General features: G+C 38.5%; 1 protein-coding gene and 1 non-coding gene across 3 annotated transcripts in view; both read right to left on the bottom strand.

Annotated features, from left to right (window-relative positions):
• THRB (thyroid hormone receptor beta) overlaps positions 1-16,811 on the bottom strand; it is a 159,767-nt gene that overhangs the window by 34,960 nt on the left and 107,996 nt on the right. Inside the window, exon 1 of one of the 2 annotated variants that reach the window (XM_056857231.1) lies at positions 3,076-3,490. The exons of the other annotated variant lie outside the window; for it this stretch is intronic. Within the exon in view, the coding sequence (XP_056713209.1) occupies positions 3,076-3,403 (328 nt within the window). The 5' untranslated portion in view covers positions 3,404-3,490. Of the gene's footprint in view, positions 1-3,075; positions 3,491-16,811 lie in introns of those variants that run through there. 2 annotated transcript variants of the gene reach the window in all.
• Positions 8,213-8,284, bottom strand: TRNAA-GGC (transfer RNA alanine (anticodon GGC)). Its single transcript has one exon. It is a non-coding gene; the product is annotated as a tRNA-Ala (tRNA).

The following is a 16,811-nucleotide window of genomic DNA, read 5'->3' as shown; positions in this document are numbered from 1 at the left end:
AATTCAGAGTGCAAAAGGACTGTTAGGTGGGGGGAGGAACAAACAAAAGATCTGCATCCCTTCGTGCTTTAGGCTGACAGATCACTGGACCCAAACGACTGTTGGGTGTCATGCAAAATAATCACACTGTTGGGCAAATTGTTAATACTGTTCTCTTATTAGTACAGATTACCTTGAACCTTGCATTATCTTGAATAACCCTCAGAGTTCGGATCTGTGATGCAACTGACACCACAGAAAACTGGCCGTCTTATGCTGACATAAACCTTTGTTCCCATGAGGAGTTATTGATATAAATAAAACGGTTCGCATGTTCAGGACAATAAATGTTCAGACCTTCCTTTTCTTTTATAAGTGTTTAAAATTAATGGTTTCTCCTATAAACCACATTAAACACCTCAAAATGAAGCATGGCAAATTTTTACTGATAGTATACAATTCTACTTTTAAAGAATATCCAACATTTAACTAATTGCAGATTCTGATTTTCAGCCTCTTTATCTTTCTATAATTTTTCCCTTACTGAGAAAGACAGCAAGGATTTAAAAATACAAAGTGAAAACATTCTAAAGCAACAGCCGGAAGCATACGATTATGCTGTTGATAGAATATTTATATTCCATAACTTCTAGGCATTTATAATTTCTCCATAGATGCAGTCCCACACATCCTGTGGGATCTTTTGTTCTTCACTTTTGTTAGCAACTTAAGTTTCTATTTGGGATTTCTGGCAGAGAAGGAAATAGTCACCCCTTTGGGAAGGCTTCCACTGGCATCAGAAAATAAGACATTTGTTTAAGAACAAGTTATAACCAGTAGAAGTTTTAGAAGTGTGTTATTAATTGCTCTTAGGAAGTAGCACTGCACAGACATAGTAGTGACCATCATTAATACAAATCAAGGTATTAAGTGTTGCATCGAACTAGCACAAAGCTCTGTAGAGCTGATCATGGACACCCGCTTTGGATCTTAATTTTGTTTTAATGAGCTAGTACTAAGACTTTGCTAACCAAAAGGGTAGAGAATACAGGAGGAAAAAAATCAATTTTGGATCAATACTGTCACAAATGTTTCTTATTAAAGCCTTCTGCCAGGATTAGGGGATGTTACTTTTATTAGGGTTTGGCTGGCAACATCCAATGAGGAAACATTACTATGTTTTAAAAGACATGGCTTTTCTTTTGTTTAGCAAACATAACATTAGAATAATATGGAGAAGTCATACGATTCTTCATTCACCTACACTGTAGGTGTCTTTGCCAGCTGTCTCATTACAGCAGGCACAACAGTGTTAACTATCAAAACTCTCAGGAACTTTTACTGAGGTTGATACAAGAAAGGAAAGGTTTTTTTCCAGAAACTCCATTATTAAATCCAGCAACAAAAAGGTGGAATAAGTCCCCAGACAGATACCTCAGGTACAGCTTTTAAGATAGCTACAGACTTAATAATTATCAAAGGCAACAGCAATCCCAACCTGTATATCATGATACATTCAGAATCATCAGCTGTGTTTGATGATTCTTAAGCAATTCAGTTTTATTCCTTTTTTTAAAAGGTGAGAAATTCATATTATGAATCAAACATAAAGAGAAAGCTAACAGAGTCATCTGTGTGCATAAGCGAGAGAAGAATGACATGGCTTTTCCCAAACTATTTCAAAGAGACAATTAATACATTTTATGAACAAACTAATCATTGTCTGATATTATGGGGTGAAATGCAAAATCAAGAGGCAAAGTCAGGAGCACCTTTTTAAGTGTGAAAATCAGCTCTGATAAAAATTCCTTAGTGTAAAACAATGTACTACATGAATAGGAAAAAAGTCTCCATTCTGGAGCACATAACTCCCAACCTGATAACCATCTATTCTTTGCTCAGATACAGAATTTACATTTGTTTAATTTTGTTATCTTTTCACACTATGGTACTTAAGGAAAATAAGGTATGTGTTTAGTATTAATGGTTATTTTCAGTACTTGGGGAAAGAAGCATAGTTTTTCATACTCCTAATACATTTTAAAATAGGCTACTTTGGGCTAGAGAATCAGTTTAAAATAACAAAACATCTGCTCTATGACTAGTTACATTAGCTGAATTGGGCTTTAATTGTACAAAGACAGATAAGCTTTAACAATGCACTACTATAATATTGATGTAAAATGATACTCTTTAATTTATGCTGGTCAGACTTTAAGCTAATACTGAACACTGCAGGCTGCCTAAATAGTGTTTGCACACTATTCTAAATCTCGCACAAAAAGGATGCATATTTTGCTTCTTAGGAGCTAATTTTATCTTGTATCTTTTTTTTTTACCTTGTATCTTTTATCTAATCGTGTATTTTTGAAAAATACAAGAGTATTTTAATAAATAAAAGGATATTAATTTTTTACTCCAACCCACCCAACTCACACACTAAATAAACTTTTTATGGTAAAGTTTAGCTTTGCTTTATAGCCCCCTTGCCTTATTAGCAGCTCCCACTAATTCGCTCTAATTCAATGCTATGTACTTTAAGAACTTGAACTACGCAACAATAGCATAAATTTGCTTTGACACTTGAATCTTCATTTGAACATCCTCTCATACAAATTACCCAATATCTATTTAAGTACAAAACCTTAAGGAAAACACTAGAACTAGCCAAGATTGCAAATGCATAACGATCACCTTGCAGAGAAAAAACTTTCTCACAGTCTGACAAAAAGCAGACACAGCCAGCTGGCAATATACATATATACATATATATATACACACACACACACACACACATATATATATATACACACACATATATATATACATATATATAGAGAGAAATAGGAATAAAACAGCAGCCTAAAGCTAAAATAAAAGTAATTGCAGGTCCCTATCTTTTACGATAAAAAAAAAAACGCCTTTCCAATCGCCTAGCAACATCTGTTGCTCTTGCTCTCAGTACTGAACAGGCAGACTTCACATCAAAGGTGTAACTGAGCCAACTGAGAACGCTTGAAAGTGTGAAGCAAGCCGAACAGCTAGATGCAGGTGGATTAAATTTTTGCTAGCAAGAATCAACAAAATTGCCCCTACCTTTCTTCTGAGAGTACGATGGTGACTGCCCTTGAGAAAAAGTAGGCTTTTCTTCAGTGAAATATTCAGGTTGGCTGTACTGATGCAGGGCCATGTCCATGTCAGAGTACTCGCTTTTAAAAACGTTTCCAGGGTAACTACAGGTATAAGGCTGATTCACCGCCCAGGCCTGTTCCATATATATGTTATTACTGTGCAGGACCTGGGCATCACAACCGTAACTCTGACTGTCTTCGATATAGGTGCAATAATCAGTGGACTGCATGTAGCAGTTGCTGCTGGCAGCTGCTGGGTGAGCTTCGTATATTTCCTGCATACAATAGTTCATTTTGTTATCCTGTCTCAGTCTCTACATATACACATACACACTAACATGAATATACACGGTAACATGCATACACATGGATTGGGCAAAAAGGAGGGATGAATACGCAACACCGAGCAGGTCAACTGCAAAATTGGGAGTTTGACCATAGAGCGGTACTTGATGTGCTAAAACCCTATTTATATTAGGGATGGCTTGAGAGCTTTCCTGCCAGTCAAACATATTGGGAAGCAGATTTATGGCAGTCAAAGATCTTAATCTGTGACTGCATGTTAATTCCTAGGGAAGATGGCGGGTAGTATTGGCTACTAGACAAAGAAACAACACCCAGACAGTTTGGGGGGGAAATAATCGTTTCATAAAGCCATAAAGCTACCCCCTTTCAGTAAGATTAGAAACTTATTAGCGGTGAAGGATACAACTACGCCACGGACGTTGTCACAACTTAAGTGCGAAGCATCACAATGAATGCTAAGGAAATCCTAGATATGCTCAAAATCCAAAAATCAATAGGCTTGGGTTTTCAGCATTAACGCACAGAAAATCCAATAGCACTATGTTGGTGACTCAAACAGTAAGGCTAGTTTTACTAAAAAAATTATTGCCTAAATCTGTCATCTGCTTTATTGATTTTGATTGACAGAATTATCTACATGAACCTTTCATGCCTTAAACACACAGAGGCTGAACTCCCTGCTGCTCGCTAATTTAACACATTTGCAAGAAAGCAGCTTTTTCAAACTTCAGTGATTTTAGGAGGCATTTTTTATTGAATCCAACAGGTGGGAAATTTCAAAACACACCATCTTAATCAGCAAACAGACTACTACTTAAACACTAAAGTTAAGCTTAATTGGTTTGTCATTATATTTCATTAAATTGCTTTCTTCCAATGATTCAATCATGAAATGATGGCTCTTTCTACATCTGTTTCATTCATATATGCATGCTATTTCAAAATCATTATGCAAGATAATTAGATGGATTCTCCTCAGCTTAAAAAAGAAGAAGAATGTTTCACGTATCATTTTAGGTTACGTACATCACGTTACAACAACTATTTAAAACATACCTCTAAGTAATTTTAGATAATACAATCTTTAGCCAACAGTCACAACACTAAACTACTATTTGTGTTGTTTCACTGGTGTTAAACAATTCTCAGTCATTTTGAAATTAACTCAATTAAAAGGAGTAACTTTGAAAGACAAAAAAGAGAGTTGACTGCATATCGTTTAAAAAAAAGGGGGAGGAAAGAAAAGAAAAAGCGTTTCCAAAAGTTTTCAGAAAGAAACTCCTGATTCTTTAAGTTTCCCCTCAACAACTGGCATAATTTGGTAAGGACTACTTCGCTAAATCTTGAGGACAAAACCATAGGCAGTCAAATGAGAAGCAGCAGTGCTCTTAAGGCATCATTCCCCCTCTGTAATTACTTCTGGAGTGTGTGTGTGTGTGTGCGCGCGTGCACATGCCTGCGTAAACAGACTAGACAAGGGCAATCTTTCAACAGAACTTCACTGAAAAGTGGCAGCAGACTTCATGATTGTGTCAAAGAGAATGTCAGTAATTGGAGATGGTCAACCATGTTTTTATAGGTTTTCTGATGAATGTCATCTATTACCAAAGGATGGGATGCAAAAAACTTTTATCGGATATCAAGACGCTGGCTTTCCATATATTGTTCGCAATTCGGCACCAAAGTCAGGGTAGATACAAACCGGTGATTGTTTTAATTTGAATTATATTTTTAAAATTAAAATGTTTTTAAAAAATAATATCGCTTTAATGCAGTCTAAATTTGATACATACTAAATCTAACATTTATTTGACATTTATTTTGTAAAGCTAAATGAATGATGCTCTGAATTTTTCCACTAAACAAGAGAATGTTGAATTAAGCTATAAATATTATTTAATAGGTCATGTATTGCACTTCTTATTACACAACATAGACATTGCCTTTGTTTTTTTGGACAATAATCGCTAACCTTGCTTCTGGAAAGTTCTCAACAGTACTCAGTCTAAAACATCTAATTCTGACCGGAGTTGGGGTCCAAGTTTTCATATACTAGATCTTGCTTAGTGCACTTGTACATACACATCATGCCAAACAAATTCATTACTCTCACAATTCCACCTCAACTCTGGCCTTTAAGTATATATAATATTACAGTGCAAAAGGCATGCAGGACCCATGACTAGTTTATGCTCTATCTAGTCTATTTTAATTTAATTGTAACTGATTTTTTTATTGATATAACAGTAAATTAGCATGCACTAATTCAGAAAATATAGTGATTACAAAATGGGAAACGTGATTTACTTACATGATAAAATAAACAAATAGGGTTTTTTTTCTTGGCGATTTAAGTCATGGTTTAAATCAAGGCAATATAAATGGGGCAATTAAAACAAGGGTTTAAACAGTGATTCGGGTCTCTTGCGATTTAAATATCAATCCACCATGAGCAGAGACTACTGGGGAGTCTCCCTAACTGTTTTGAGGTATGGGCTGTGGTCAGAAGAGAATGTTCAACATGTTAATTCTTCCTTGGATCTTGCCCAGTGTGTATTTGTAGGAAGGGATTGTCTTCATTTACATCTCAATGTTGACAGTCTCCAATTTCGGATATTTACAGTAAAACCTGTTTTCTGAAAACTCTGAAGCTTTCATTTTCCCTCTGTAATTACTTCTGGAGTGTGTGTGTGTGTGCGTGCGCCCGCGCCAAATTTTGTGTGTGCACAAACCAGCCCCAAATTTTGGGAAATGAACACATTTTTCAGCCTTCAGGATTTTATATTTTAATGACCATAATTTCAAATTATTGCTACCACAAAACTGAATCCTAAACTTTTCACATTTCTCATAGTTTTATTCGCGCTATGACAAAATTGTGGAGGTATACAAATAAATATAGGGGTAAGCTTGGTTGTCATCAGAAAAAAAAACATAACCTTTAACCTCAAGCTCTCCCCAGTTTCTCATTAGTTCACCATTGTTTTAAAAAATTCCTTGAAATTGAATACTGGAGCCAGCAGAGGAAGCAACTACCACTACTGAATGGTATAAAGTTAACATAAGCAATAGCACACATATGCATTTTATGTCATATAACCAAACATATTCTAATGTGAATGATAAATAAGCTTTGAACTTCCACTGAGGATTGCTGAGAAACATCACAAAAGAATCAGTGCTGAAAATACTGCCACAATGAAATTTCTCATGCCAACCTGGCACCTGGGATTCATCAAGTGTAAAGTTTCACTTTAGTATTGGACACCAAGTTCTATTGTAATTTTTTTAAATCAATTGATTTAAACCCAAACATTTTTTCTGCTTATCTCAAAGTTTTCTTCAGTATTAATATAAACCTCAACAAAATTAAAGTACAGTTAAAACTGGTATTAGCTCAGTTGAGAACTCAAGCTACCTGTATGGGTCAAATATTAGGTGAGTAACAGTGGTTTTTAGATAAATCACCTAGCTTTTATAGTTAATACAAACACTGAACCAAAAAATCTTATATACTGTACAACATAGAGAACAAAATGACCTAATTAAATATTACTGCTGTTAATAAAATAATGAAGCAAATTATCCCTTTCCTTCAGCGGGTAAAGTATTAAATTACATGACTACATACATTCAGTTCCATCAATATCACTTGGAGTTTTTTCCTCCGTTCAATTAAAGGGCATTGGGCTGCTCCATGGATACTGTGTGTGTGTGTGTGTGTGTTAAGTGCCGTCAAGTCGCTTCCGACTCATGGCGACCCTATGGATACTATGTATGTTTAATTACATGCCTAATAAAGGTGATGATGATGTATGTATAATGCAATAGAATTTTAGTCTGAAAAATGCATAATGGCCATAATCCAGCAGTTTTGGAATATGCAGAACTTCTATTATTTTCTGCTATGGACCAAGGAACACACCACCTTTCACCTTTTTGTCCTGCCCTTCCTCAAAAGAACTCAGGGAAGCATACATTACTCCTTCCTCCATATAACCTTACAACAGCCATGTAAAGTAGGTTGGGCTGAGAGAGACAGAAATCACCTGGTGAACTTCACGGCAGAGCGGGGATTTGTAGCCAGATCTCCCCAGTTCTATCTGACGTACTAAGCGCTACACCACAAAGGTAACATTCAGTGAGTGATTTATGTAAAGCATGTTCCTCTGAGAGGAAAAGAATGGGAAGCATGGGTGGGATTCTAGAATGTGCCCTATTATACTTGCAATTTCATTATACTGGCCATTACTCAGCCAAAGTTAAATATATTTTAAACTAGACTGATTTCAATGCAAATGTTAAGCATGTTAAACTCCCACCCACTGAACGTACAGGGACTTACATGTGCTTAACTTGGGCTGCAAGAACATGGGCTGCATGTCAGAATTTTGTAGTCATTAGTAGTTAGCACTTATAGGCAAAGTTGAATTACTGTAATGCACTTGATGCTGGGCTGCCCTTAAAGAAAACCCAGAAACTATCTGGTCTGATTATTGCCAAGGAGTAGCTAATGAAAACACATCTTGCTTATGTTCAAACAGTTACATTGTTTTGGTTTGGAGACCTCTGTTACAGCTTCCCTGAAGAGGTGAGTGGGAGCACTATCTCAAGAGCTGATTAGGAGGAGGAGGAGGAGAAGAAGAAGAGTTGAACACATGAACACATGAAGCTGCCTTATACTGAATCAGACCCTTGGTCCATCAAAGTCAGTATTGTCTACTTAGACTGGCAGCGGCTCTCCACGGTCGCAGGCAGAGGTCTTTCACATCACCTACTTGCCTAGCTCCTTTAAGTGGAGATGCCAGGGTTTGAACCTGGGACCTTCTGCATGCCAAGCAGATGCTCTACCACTGAGCCACAACCCCAATTTTTTTTACCTTTAAGGAGAATCAAACTGGCTTACAATTTGGAGTGGTGGCCTCTGATCTGGAGAACCGGGTTTGATTCCCCACTCCTCCACATGAGCAGTGGAGGCTAATCTGGTGAACTGGACTTGTTCCCCCACTCCTACACATGAAGCCAGCTGGGTGACCCTGGGCCAGTCACGCTCTCTCAGCCTCACCTACCTCACAGGGTGTCTGTTGTGGGTCGGAGAAGGGAAGGTGATTGTAAGCCGGTTTGATTCTGCCTTAAGTGGTAGAGAAAGTCAGCATATAAAGAAAAAAAACCCAACCAACTGCCTTCCCTCCCCCTCCCCACAACAGACACCTTGTGAGGCAGGTGGGGCTGAGAGAGTACGGAGAGAACTGTGACTAGCCCAAGGTCACCCAGCAGGCTTCCTGTGGAAGAATGGGAAAACCAAACTGCTTCACTAGATAGAGTCCGCCACTTATGTGGAGGAGTGAGAAATCCAACCTGGTTCTCCATATTAGAGTCCTCTGCTCTTAACCACTACACCACACTGGCTCCACACTCTTAACTACTACACCATGCTGGCTGCAAGGCTACTCTGCTTGCTAGGGCTTTTCATGGCAGGCATTTTTTAGGGGGAGGGAGATTAATGAGGGGATTTATTGTATTTTGCATTTGAAATTGTAAGCCATCCTGAGCAATAGGAAAGGTTGGGTATGCATATTTAAATAAACTGGGAAATTAGACCAAGAAATAACACATTTCATATCTATATGATATTGTTTATGTATGTCAAGTATCCTAACATAAGTGTCCCCAATGTAGCACTTGGCACTGGCCAGTTCTTCCCTTGGTGCCTCCCCGTTTCCCCAGTTGTTTCCTTCTGCCACTTAGCTGAGTAGTAGAAGCCAACGGGTGCTGGGGGCAGGAGATTCCCTTCCCTCAGCAGGAAGATGGGAACCCTACTGCAGGGCCAAAAAGGCTGGGGACCCTTGGCCTTACATGTACATGTTGAATAGAGTGAAGAGGAGGCAGTTGCAAACTACAGCCATAGTTTGTCTGTACCCAGTTTGGGCTGGGTACCGAGTGGTTGTAGCTGTTTACATCTACTGCTTAGTTTCAATAAAGATAGTTTAAATTTATAATAAGCCATGGTGAATGAGTGCCTCACACTGATAATGTCCAGATGTCAAGGAAAGAAAGACCTCGGCCTTGTACAAAAAGCAAACTCTATTATATGGTCTTTCTATAAAGGTTTGTTCTCTAACAAAAGTACTACTGTTTATGCAAAAGTACTCTGCTTATGCAGAGACAGATGCATTTATCATTGTCTTATTTAGATAAGGGTTCCTCTCTCCATGGAAATTTTTGTAAAAGGTGACAGATTAATACGATCTGAAGAGAAACCAGAGATCAAAGTTCCTACTGTATATTTGCTGAAAAAATAACCAGGAAGGTCATTTGAAATAATATGAGTTTTTACTGAAGAACATTTCCCAACTTCTTCAGGTAATAAATATGGAAAAACATAAAAAAGAAATGTAAAAACAGTGCTGTTATTAAACTGTACTTCACACTGATTTAATTACATATTGATTTAGTTCTTAACTACGATAGAACAATTGGTGCAAATGCACAGATCGTTGGAGGAAAATCAGTAGCGACAATATGGATAGAATCAGTCAACATACATCTCTCTAAACTAAGATAAAGTGTTCCATGGTTTTCATTTTGATAGGGACATTAAAAAAACACCTGATGTATCAGTAGTGCTTTTGTTAGAGAACAAACTTATATGGTTATTGACAAAAGACCTATGCTAAATTACAAAAAAATGGACTAGAAAAAGAGTGGAGCAGAGGAGAGGGGGATATTTAACAGGAAAATTCTTACATAAAAGAACTGAAGAAGATTTTTCCACTTGAAATGAGAGAATTATTTTAGCTGGGAATATGAAATTCAGTACCACAGACAGTTACCTTAGAAACAAATCAGACTGCGCCATCACTGTTAAAATAAGACTTTTAATAATCAATTGACCTGACAGGCTCTGCGACAGAACAGAAAGCTTCGGGGAAAATCTAGAAGCAGAGTTGCCCTCATTGCATGGCACTGCCTGGACCATGGCTGGTAGAGAGAAGATCTGATTCAGCAGATCTAGACATAGAAAGGCCATTATGACGGGTCAGGCTGCTCCCACATATCAGATGATTTCACAAGCAAAGGATAGGGCTCAAACACCAGCTACATATGTACTTCCTGGGCTCCCCTTACGCTCTAACCACAGGTGCGCTATTCAAAAAGGCTGCCCGTTCATTTTGCAACCCCAAATGGATTTCTCACAGTAGTAGTACAGAAGTGAAATAGCATTTTAACTGCCAGTCCATTTCTTGTATTCAGCATTTAGGGCATTTTACTTCTGCAACAATGTAGGCAGCATCTTCTTTTGCAGTCTCTGGTTATGCTACTACATTAAACCAATTTCAAACTAACAAAAAATACACCTTAAGAAATCTTCCTTATATTCTATTAACCAAGCAGTGAAATACCGGCCAACTTTTTTTAACATGACTCAACGATAAATTTTCAATTAGATATTAAAAATATAAAGCACAAAGCATCTTATTATAAACATACTTATGCCAGTCTATATCAAAATTTACTACCATGAAGCTCTTTAATTTATATTCCTGGAAATGGGCTCAGCTGAAGTCCTATTCACGAAGAAGAAGAGGAGTTGGTTTTTATACCCTGATTTTCTCTACCTTTAAGGACTCTCAAACTGGTTACAATTGTCTTCCCTTCCTCTCCCCACAACAGACACCTTGTGAGCTAGATGGGGCTGAGAAAGTTTGGAGAGAACTGTGACAAGCCCATTGTCACCCAGCAGGCTTCATGTGCAGGAGTGGGGAAACCAACCCGGTTCACCGGATGTGAGACCACCGCTCATGTGGAGGAGAGGGGAATCAAACCCTATTCTCCAAATTTGAGTCCACCACTCTTAACCATTACATCATACTTGCTCAGGCATGCAAAAGCATGTTCATTCTTCATACATCAAGGGGATCAGGATTGTACCTACTCGTCTTGTCCCTGGACACCTGCTGAATCCTTGCAGTGCAGAAAATACATATAAGGCTTTGTACATGAGTGGGACTCATGTAGAAAGCCTGTGACACAAGGTGAAGTAGCAGGATGCATTCTGAAGTACTGGATATTTTGGGCTGCTGTTCAACAGCAGCCACCCTATGAAAGCCAGTGTGGTATAGCAATTAGAGCATCAGAGCAAGATCTGCAAGACCCAGGTTCAGATCCCCATCTTGCTGTAGAAGCTAACTGGGTAATTTTGGACCAGTCACATACTTTCAGCTTAATGTACCTCACAGGGTTGTTGTGAAAATAAAACAGAGGAGAGGAGAATACTGTAAGCTGCTTTGGACCCCACTATGGAGAAAGGCAGAGTATAAATGAAGTAAATAAATAATAAATATAGCTGAAAATGGGAGGCGAATAATAGGTAAGTTGGTGAATGGCTGAGAAAAAGAGAATGAGGCGCGAAAAGGTGTTGCCAGGATGAGGGAAAGAGGAACAGTGTGAGGAAAGGGATACAGGGAAAGTGAGGTGCCACCCCACAAGTCCTTGAGGCTTCCCTACAATGCAAGTGGGCTTGGCCCAGTAGCTGCCACCACACAACTGGGCCAGTGTTCCTGGGTAGAGGTTGCTGAGGGGTGGGGGGAGAGAAGGAAAGCTTAAGACAGATGGCAGTTAAAGGCAGGTTGGGTGGAAGGGTATACAGTTGACAAATCCTGGTTAGGAAATTCCTCGAGATTTGGGGGGTGGAGCCTGCGGAGGGTGGGGTTCAAGGAGGGGAGCGACCTCATAGGGGTGCATTGCTAGACTTCACCTTTCAAAGCAGCCATTTCCTCCATGGGAACTAGGGCTGCCAACCAGGTGAGGGTTGGAGATTACTGGAATTACAACTGCTCTTCAGATGACAGAGATCAATTCCCCTGGAGAAAATGGAGGGTGGACTCTATGGCATGATACCCTGCCAAGGTCACTTCTCTCCCCAAACCTCACCCTCCCAAGGCTCCACCCCCCAAATCTTCAGGAATTTTCCAACCTGGAGCTGGCAACCCTAAGGGGAACTGATCTCCGTAGTTGGGAGATGTGTTGTGATTCCAGGAGATCTCCAAGCTGGCAACCCTAGAAGGAGAGATGGAAGCAGGAAAAAGGGGGCGGCTATGAGAGTTTTCAGAAAAGGGAAAGAGGAAATAGCGGTGGAGGAATGAGATGCCTCCTGCAAGTCCTTGCGGTTTCCCACTTGCATAATCCATAAATCTCTTTCCAATGGAACATGAAAACTGTTTGGGAAGAAGGGGTTACTGAAATGTTCCAAAAATGCCAGGATTTTCCCCCTTGAAAATAGATGCTGCAGAAGAAAGGGTTGAAATTAATAAAATAGCTGACAAAGACAAATGGCAACTGGAGAAGGGCTGGCGTAACAAAATTCTGAGAAAGAACAGCCCTACTGCTGTGAGAAAGGTCACTTACCTTTTGGGAGTCCATCCTTATTTCTACATGGCAGAAACCCAGTTTATCTATCCCCCTCAGGAGCCTTGGGCTATATTCAGCTTAACAAACAAACCCCAGGTTATCTATGATGAGAACAACTAAACTTTGCCCCCTTCCCTTCCCCTCTTCCAAAGTAATGAAACTGAAGTCTTCCTAGTTTCTTCTGGAGAGTATTTTGTTGTAACATCTGAATGAGGTGAAATAAGAAGTTGTGATTTGTTCTCTAGTAATGTGCATCGATTCAGTTGAGTATGGACCACATATTAGAATGCTTTGCGCCTTGAAGTATTACAGTATGTTCACTGACGCTAATGTTTGTGTACAAAGTAATTCTACCAGCTCTGGCATTTAGTCACTTTACACATTGAATTTTTTTTGTTTATGTTTATATTATTGTTAAGCTCCCTGCTTTGTACCACACTGAAACTGAACAACACTGATAACTAACAATTCCTCATTTTATCTCGAAATACTAAATTACATCTTGTACTCAAAGCATACGGTTTTGCTTTTTATCTTTTCTTTAAATACCAGCGCCATAACAGACACCATATGGCCACTCTGATCATGCCTTATTTTAGTTAGCATTATGCTTTTAATGACACATCAGAACAATGAACATGCACAAGTCATCTGCATGGTGTAAAGCAAACATATGAGCCAATGAGCCACTGCAAAGAAACAGGGCTCCACAGATTCTGATGCGACTGGTATGAGGGAATAGTCAACTAGCTCTTGTGCCAGAAAGCCACTCAGGCAGAGATTTTTTTTCCCCAGAACAACTAGATCAACTACTGCTTAAATATTTTTGTTGCAGTTCAGTAGACATATCATAGAACATATTGAGGCAAGTGCATATATGACTGCATATGACCAACAAAACTGTTTGTCCATATCGACCTTGAGTATTGAGTTTGTCCATATCGACCTTGGACTACCTGTTTTTCAACTCTTTGTTTCTCTTATAACCACCCTGGTAAATTTTTAGCTCTACCAATGCTCAAATGCCATATATTGTTTGTACTTTGATGAACTGCCTTCTGTGTTTTTTAATTACAGATCATATAACACCCCCCACCCATGGGTGCTCAATGCAGTTAGAAACATTAGTATTTTTGCATTCATTTACAATACTATGTCCCATGCAAGTGAAAAAGGCACTTGTATAATTATCCATATATTATATTGAAACCTCCTTTCCCTGACTTGAATATTAATTGAATCAGCAGATAAAATAACATGCAGTCTTGAATGTCACATGATTCAGACCTAAAGCTATTACCAAAGAATATTTCTAAAGGAAAGCAGACTTCAAAGTCCCAAATTAAAACAGTGTTCTATTAATAAAACAGATATATTAATATATACCTAGTGGTTTATTCAGAATTAAACATTATTTATTTATTTAATTAAAATATTTCACATGCCACCTCTCCAAAATCCTGCCTGAGGGACTATCTTTTTTCTTTTGTCCATATACAAGAGAAATAAGGAACAGGGAATGACTTTATAGCAAATTCTATCAGTGTGTTATCACCATTCAGTTACTTAGAAGGAACTGCATGATAACATCTTAATACTAGATTATAACTTGTGGCAATAAATGCCCATGCAGCTGTTTCCATGAAACCAAAGCAATAACCAAGGCTGACATTTCACTACAAGATTCTTTGAAGATAGCAGCATGCATAGAATAGCCATATTCTGGGGCTCCCATACCTTTCATAATTGCTTACAAAGCAGTACTTCAAGAAACACACCTTTTCCTATCACCATAACAGCTGAAACTGAATGTTACAAGATCTCTCATCAACATCACCTTTTAAAGTTCCCTTGGAATTAAAAATGTTTCAAATGAAATCCCACTAATATTTTGAGAATAGCTAAGATAAAATGAACATTGTTCACTCTAATGATATTAACATTTAAAACATGTAAGCCGCAAAACAATGTCACACACTGGAAGGTCTACTGAGATAAAGGCAACAAGTGTGCTTAGTTGGGTTGCATATCAGAGAAGAAATCCTGCCTTGATATTAAGATAGTTGATTTTCTAAATATTGGCTTATATCCTGCTACCTGTTTTGAACAATTGAAAGGCAATTCCTGCCAATTCCTCCCTTCCAATGCAGACCTTCATTTGCCTCGTATTCTGATGCTTGGATCACTACTATCAAATACTGGTTACGCTCTCATTTTCGATGCCCCCCAAGTAGTTTATTGGCAGCTTTACATACTGACTCAACTGTTTCTAGATGGTCTCGGCTTATCTTAAATAAGATCAGATCACTCGGGATTGATCTTGATTCCTTGTCCAATTCCAGTGAATTATATATTTTTAGGACAATCCAAAAAAGGATATGGGCCAGTGATTTCCAAATAATAAAAGCCGGTGCTGAAGGTATCTGCTCCCCTCGTTTTTTAGGCCTTTCTTATCAAATAAACTCTATGGCCCAGTATTTTTCCAACTTAACTATACCCTCTCACCGTAGAGCATTTTTGTTGGCCAGATTTAATATATTCCTTTCAGCTGTTGTTAGTGGTGGATACAAGGGAATACCACGCGAAGCAAGATGTTGTAGGTGTCAATGCAAAGAACCTGACACAATACAACATGTTCTCTTGTACTGTCCACTTTTCACACAGCTTCGATGCAGCTTAATTAGCTCCCTTCCTCAATTTACTATTGTAATGACTACTGGAAACATAGGCCATTTATTGGATGACAAAAGCTTTGAAGTTACCACTCAAGTAGCCGAGTTCCTGGCCAAGGTCCTAAAGGAGGGAGAAAGAAGGAGGGGAGCCCTCACTTAATTGTTTATTATAAAATTTACTGATGAACTGTGTATTCATTCGTTTTTTAGATCCATATCTAACTGCTTTACCTTGTTTGTTTTGTTACGGTAAATGCCAATAAAGGTTCTGTTTTCTGTTTTCTGCTATGCAAACAGGAACGAAGGAGCAGGCAGTGGGGGTGTGCGTGGAATTTCTCCTTTTGCGCCGGGACAGTGAATAGGCATTTTTAAAGTCGCATTTTAAAAAGAGCTGTGAGTGAGCATCAAAACTGATCATGCAAAAATGGCCAACATGTTTGTTCATTCTGGATATCCTTGTCAGGAGTGACATTCCCTTTAAAAATAAAAGCTTACATCAGTGAGCTAATTCACAGTGGGTAGCCGTGTTAGTCTGTTTGCAGTAGTCAAAAAGGGCAAGAGTCCAGTAGCACCTTAAAGACTAACAAAAATATTTTCTGGTAGGGTATGAGCTTTCGTGAGCCACAGCTCACTAGTTGGTTGTTTTGCAACAAAATGAATCTGAAAATCTCCTAGTCCGTTTTTATGTGATTAAGTCAGTTCCATCCAGTTACTTGAATAACATAATAACTTGAATACCAACAATCCCATGCCTAAGGTCGCCAAATTTCTTAGGCCTACACGTGTCTTCTAACCAGATGTTATCAGACATTAGCTAATTAGATTGTTTACAGCTTGAAAACTCTTTTATTCATCTCATTTGAGGTAAAGCATTTTCATACATTAGCAATGAAACAGAATGGAAAGCTGTAACCTAAATATCAGACGCCTCGGTAACTGTCTAGAACCGTCAGACGGCCCTTAGTAATACGTTAAAGCGATCAACACCTGACATCTGTTAGCAAGGAGGCATTCTGAGGTAAAGGGATCCCAAATCTGAAGAAATCAGGTACTTAGACCAGTTTAACTTTTTCATGAGGTGATAGCCTTCCTGACATTATAATCTTTCCTCCTGGTTTGACGCAAGGATTTAAGTAGAAGAAAACAACTTCTGGCCCCTCCCTTTCACAGTAGGTTATTCAGACCTTTCCCCCCACACTTAAAGACACAAAACATTAATGGATTACATCGTCCACCCCAAAAGAAAAAACTGGATATATATAAAGCACCGCCGCTATTGCCTAAAGTATAAAATAAATTACATCTTTCAAGA

This window comes from Euleptes europaea, chromosome 11, assembly GCF_029931775.1.
Source record: "Euleptes europaea isolate rEulEur1 chromosome 11, rEulEur1.hap1, whole genome shotgun sequence".
NCBI lineage: Eukaryota > Metazoa > Chordata > Lepidosauria > Squamata > Sphaerodactylidae > Euleptes > Euleptes europaea.
The sequence above is the reverse complement of the archived record's forward strand: the minus strand, read 5'-3'. Positions and strand labels throughout refer to the sequence as shown.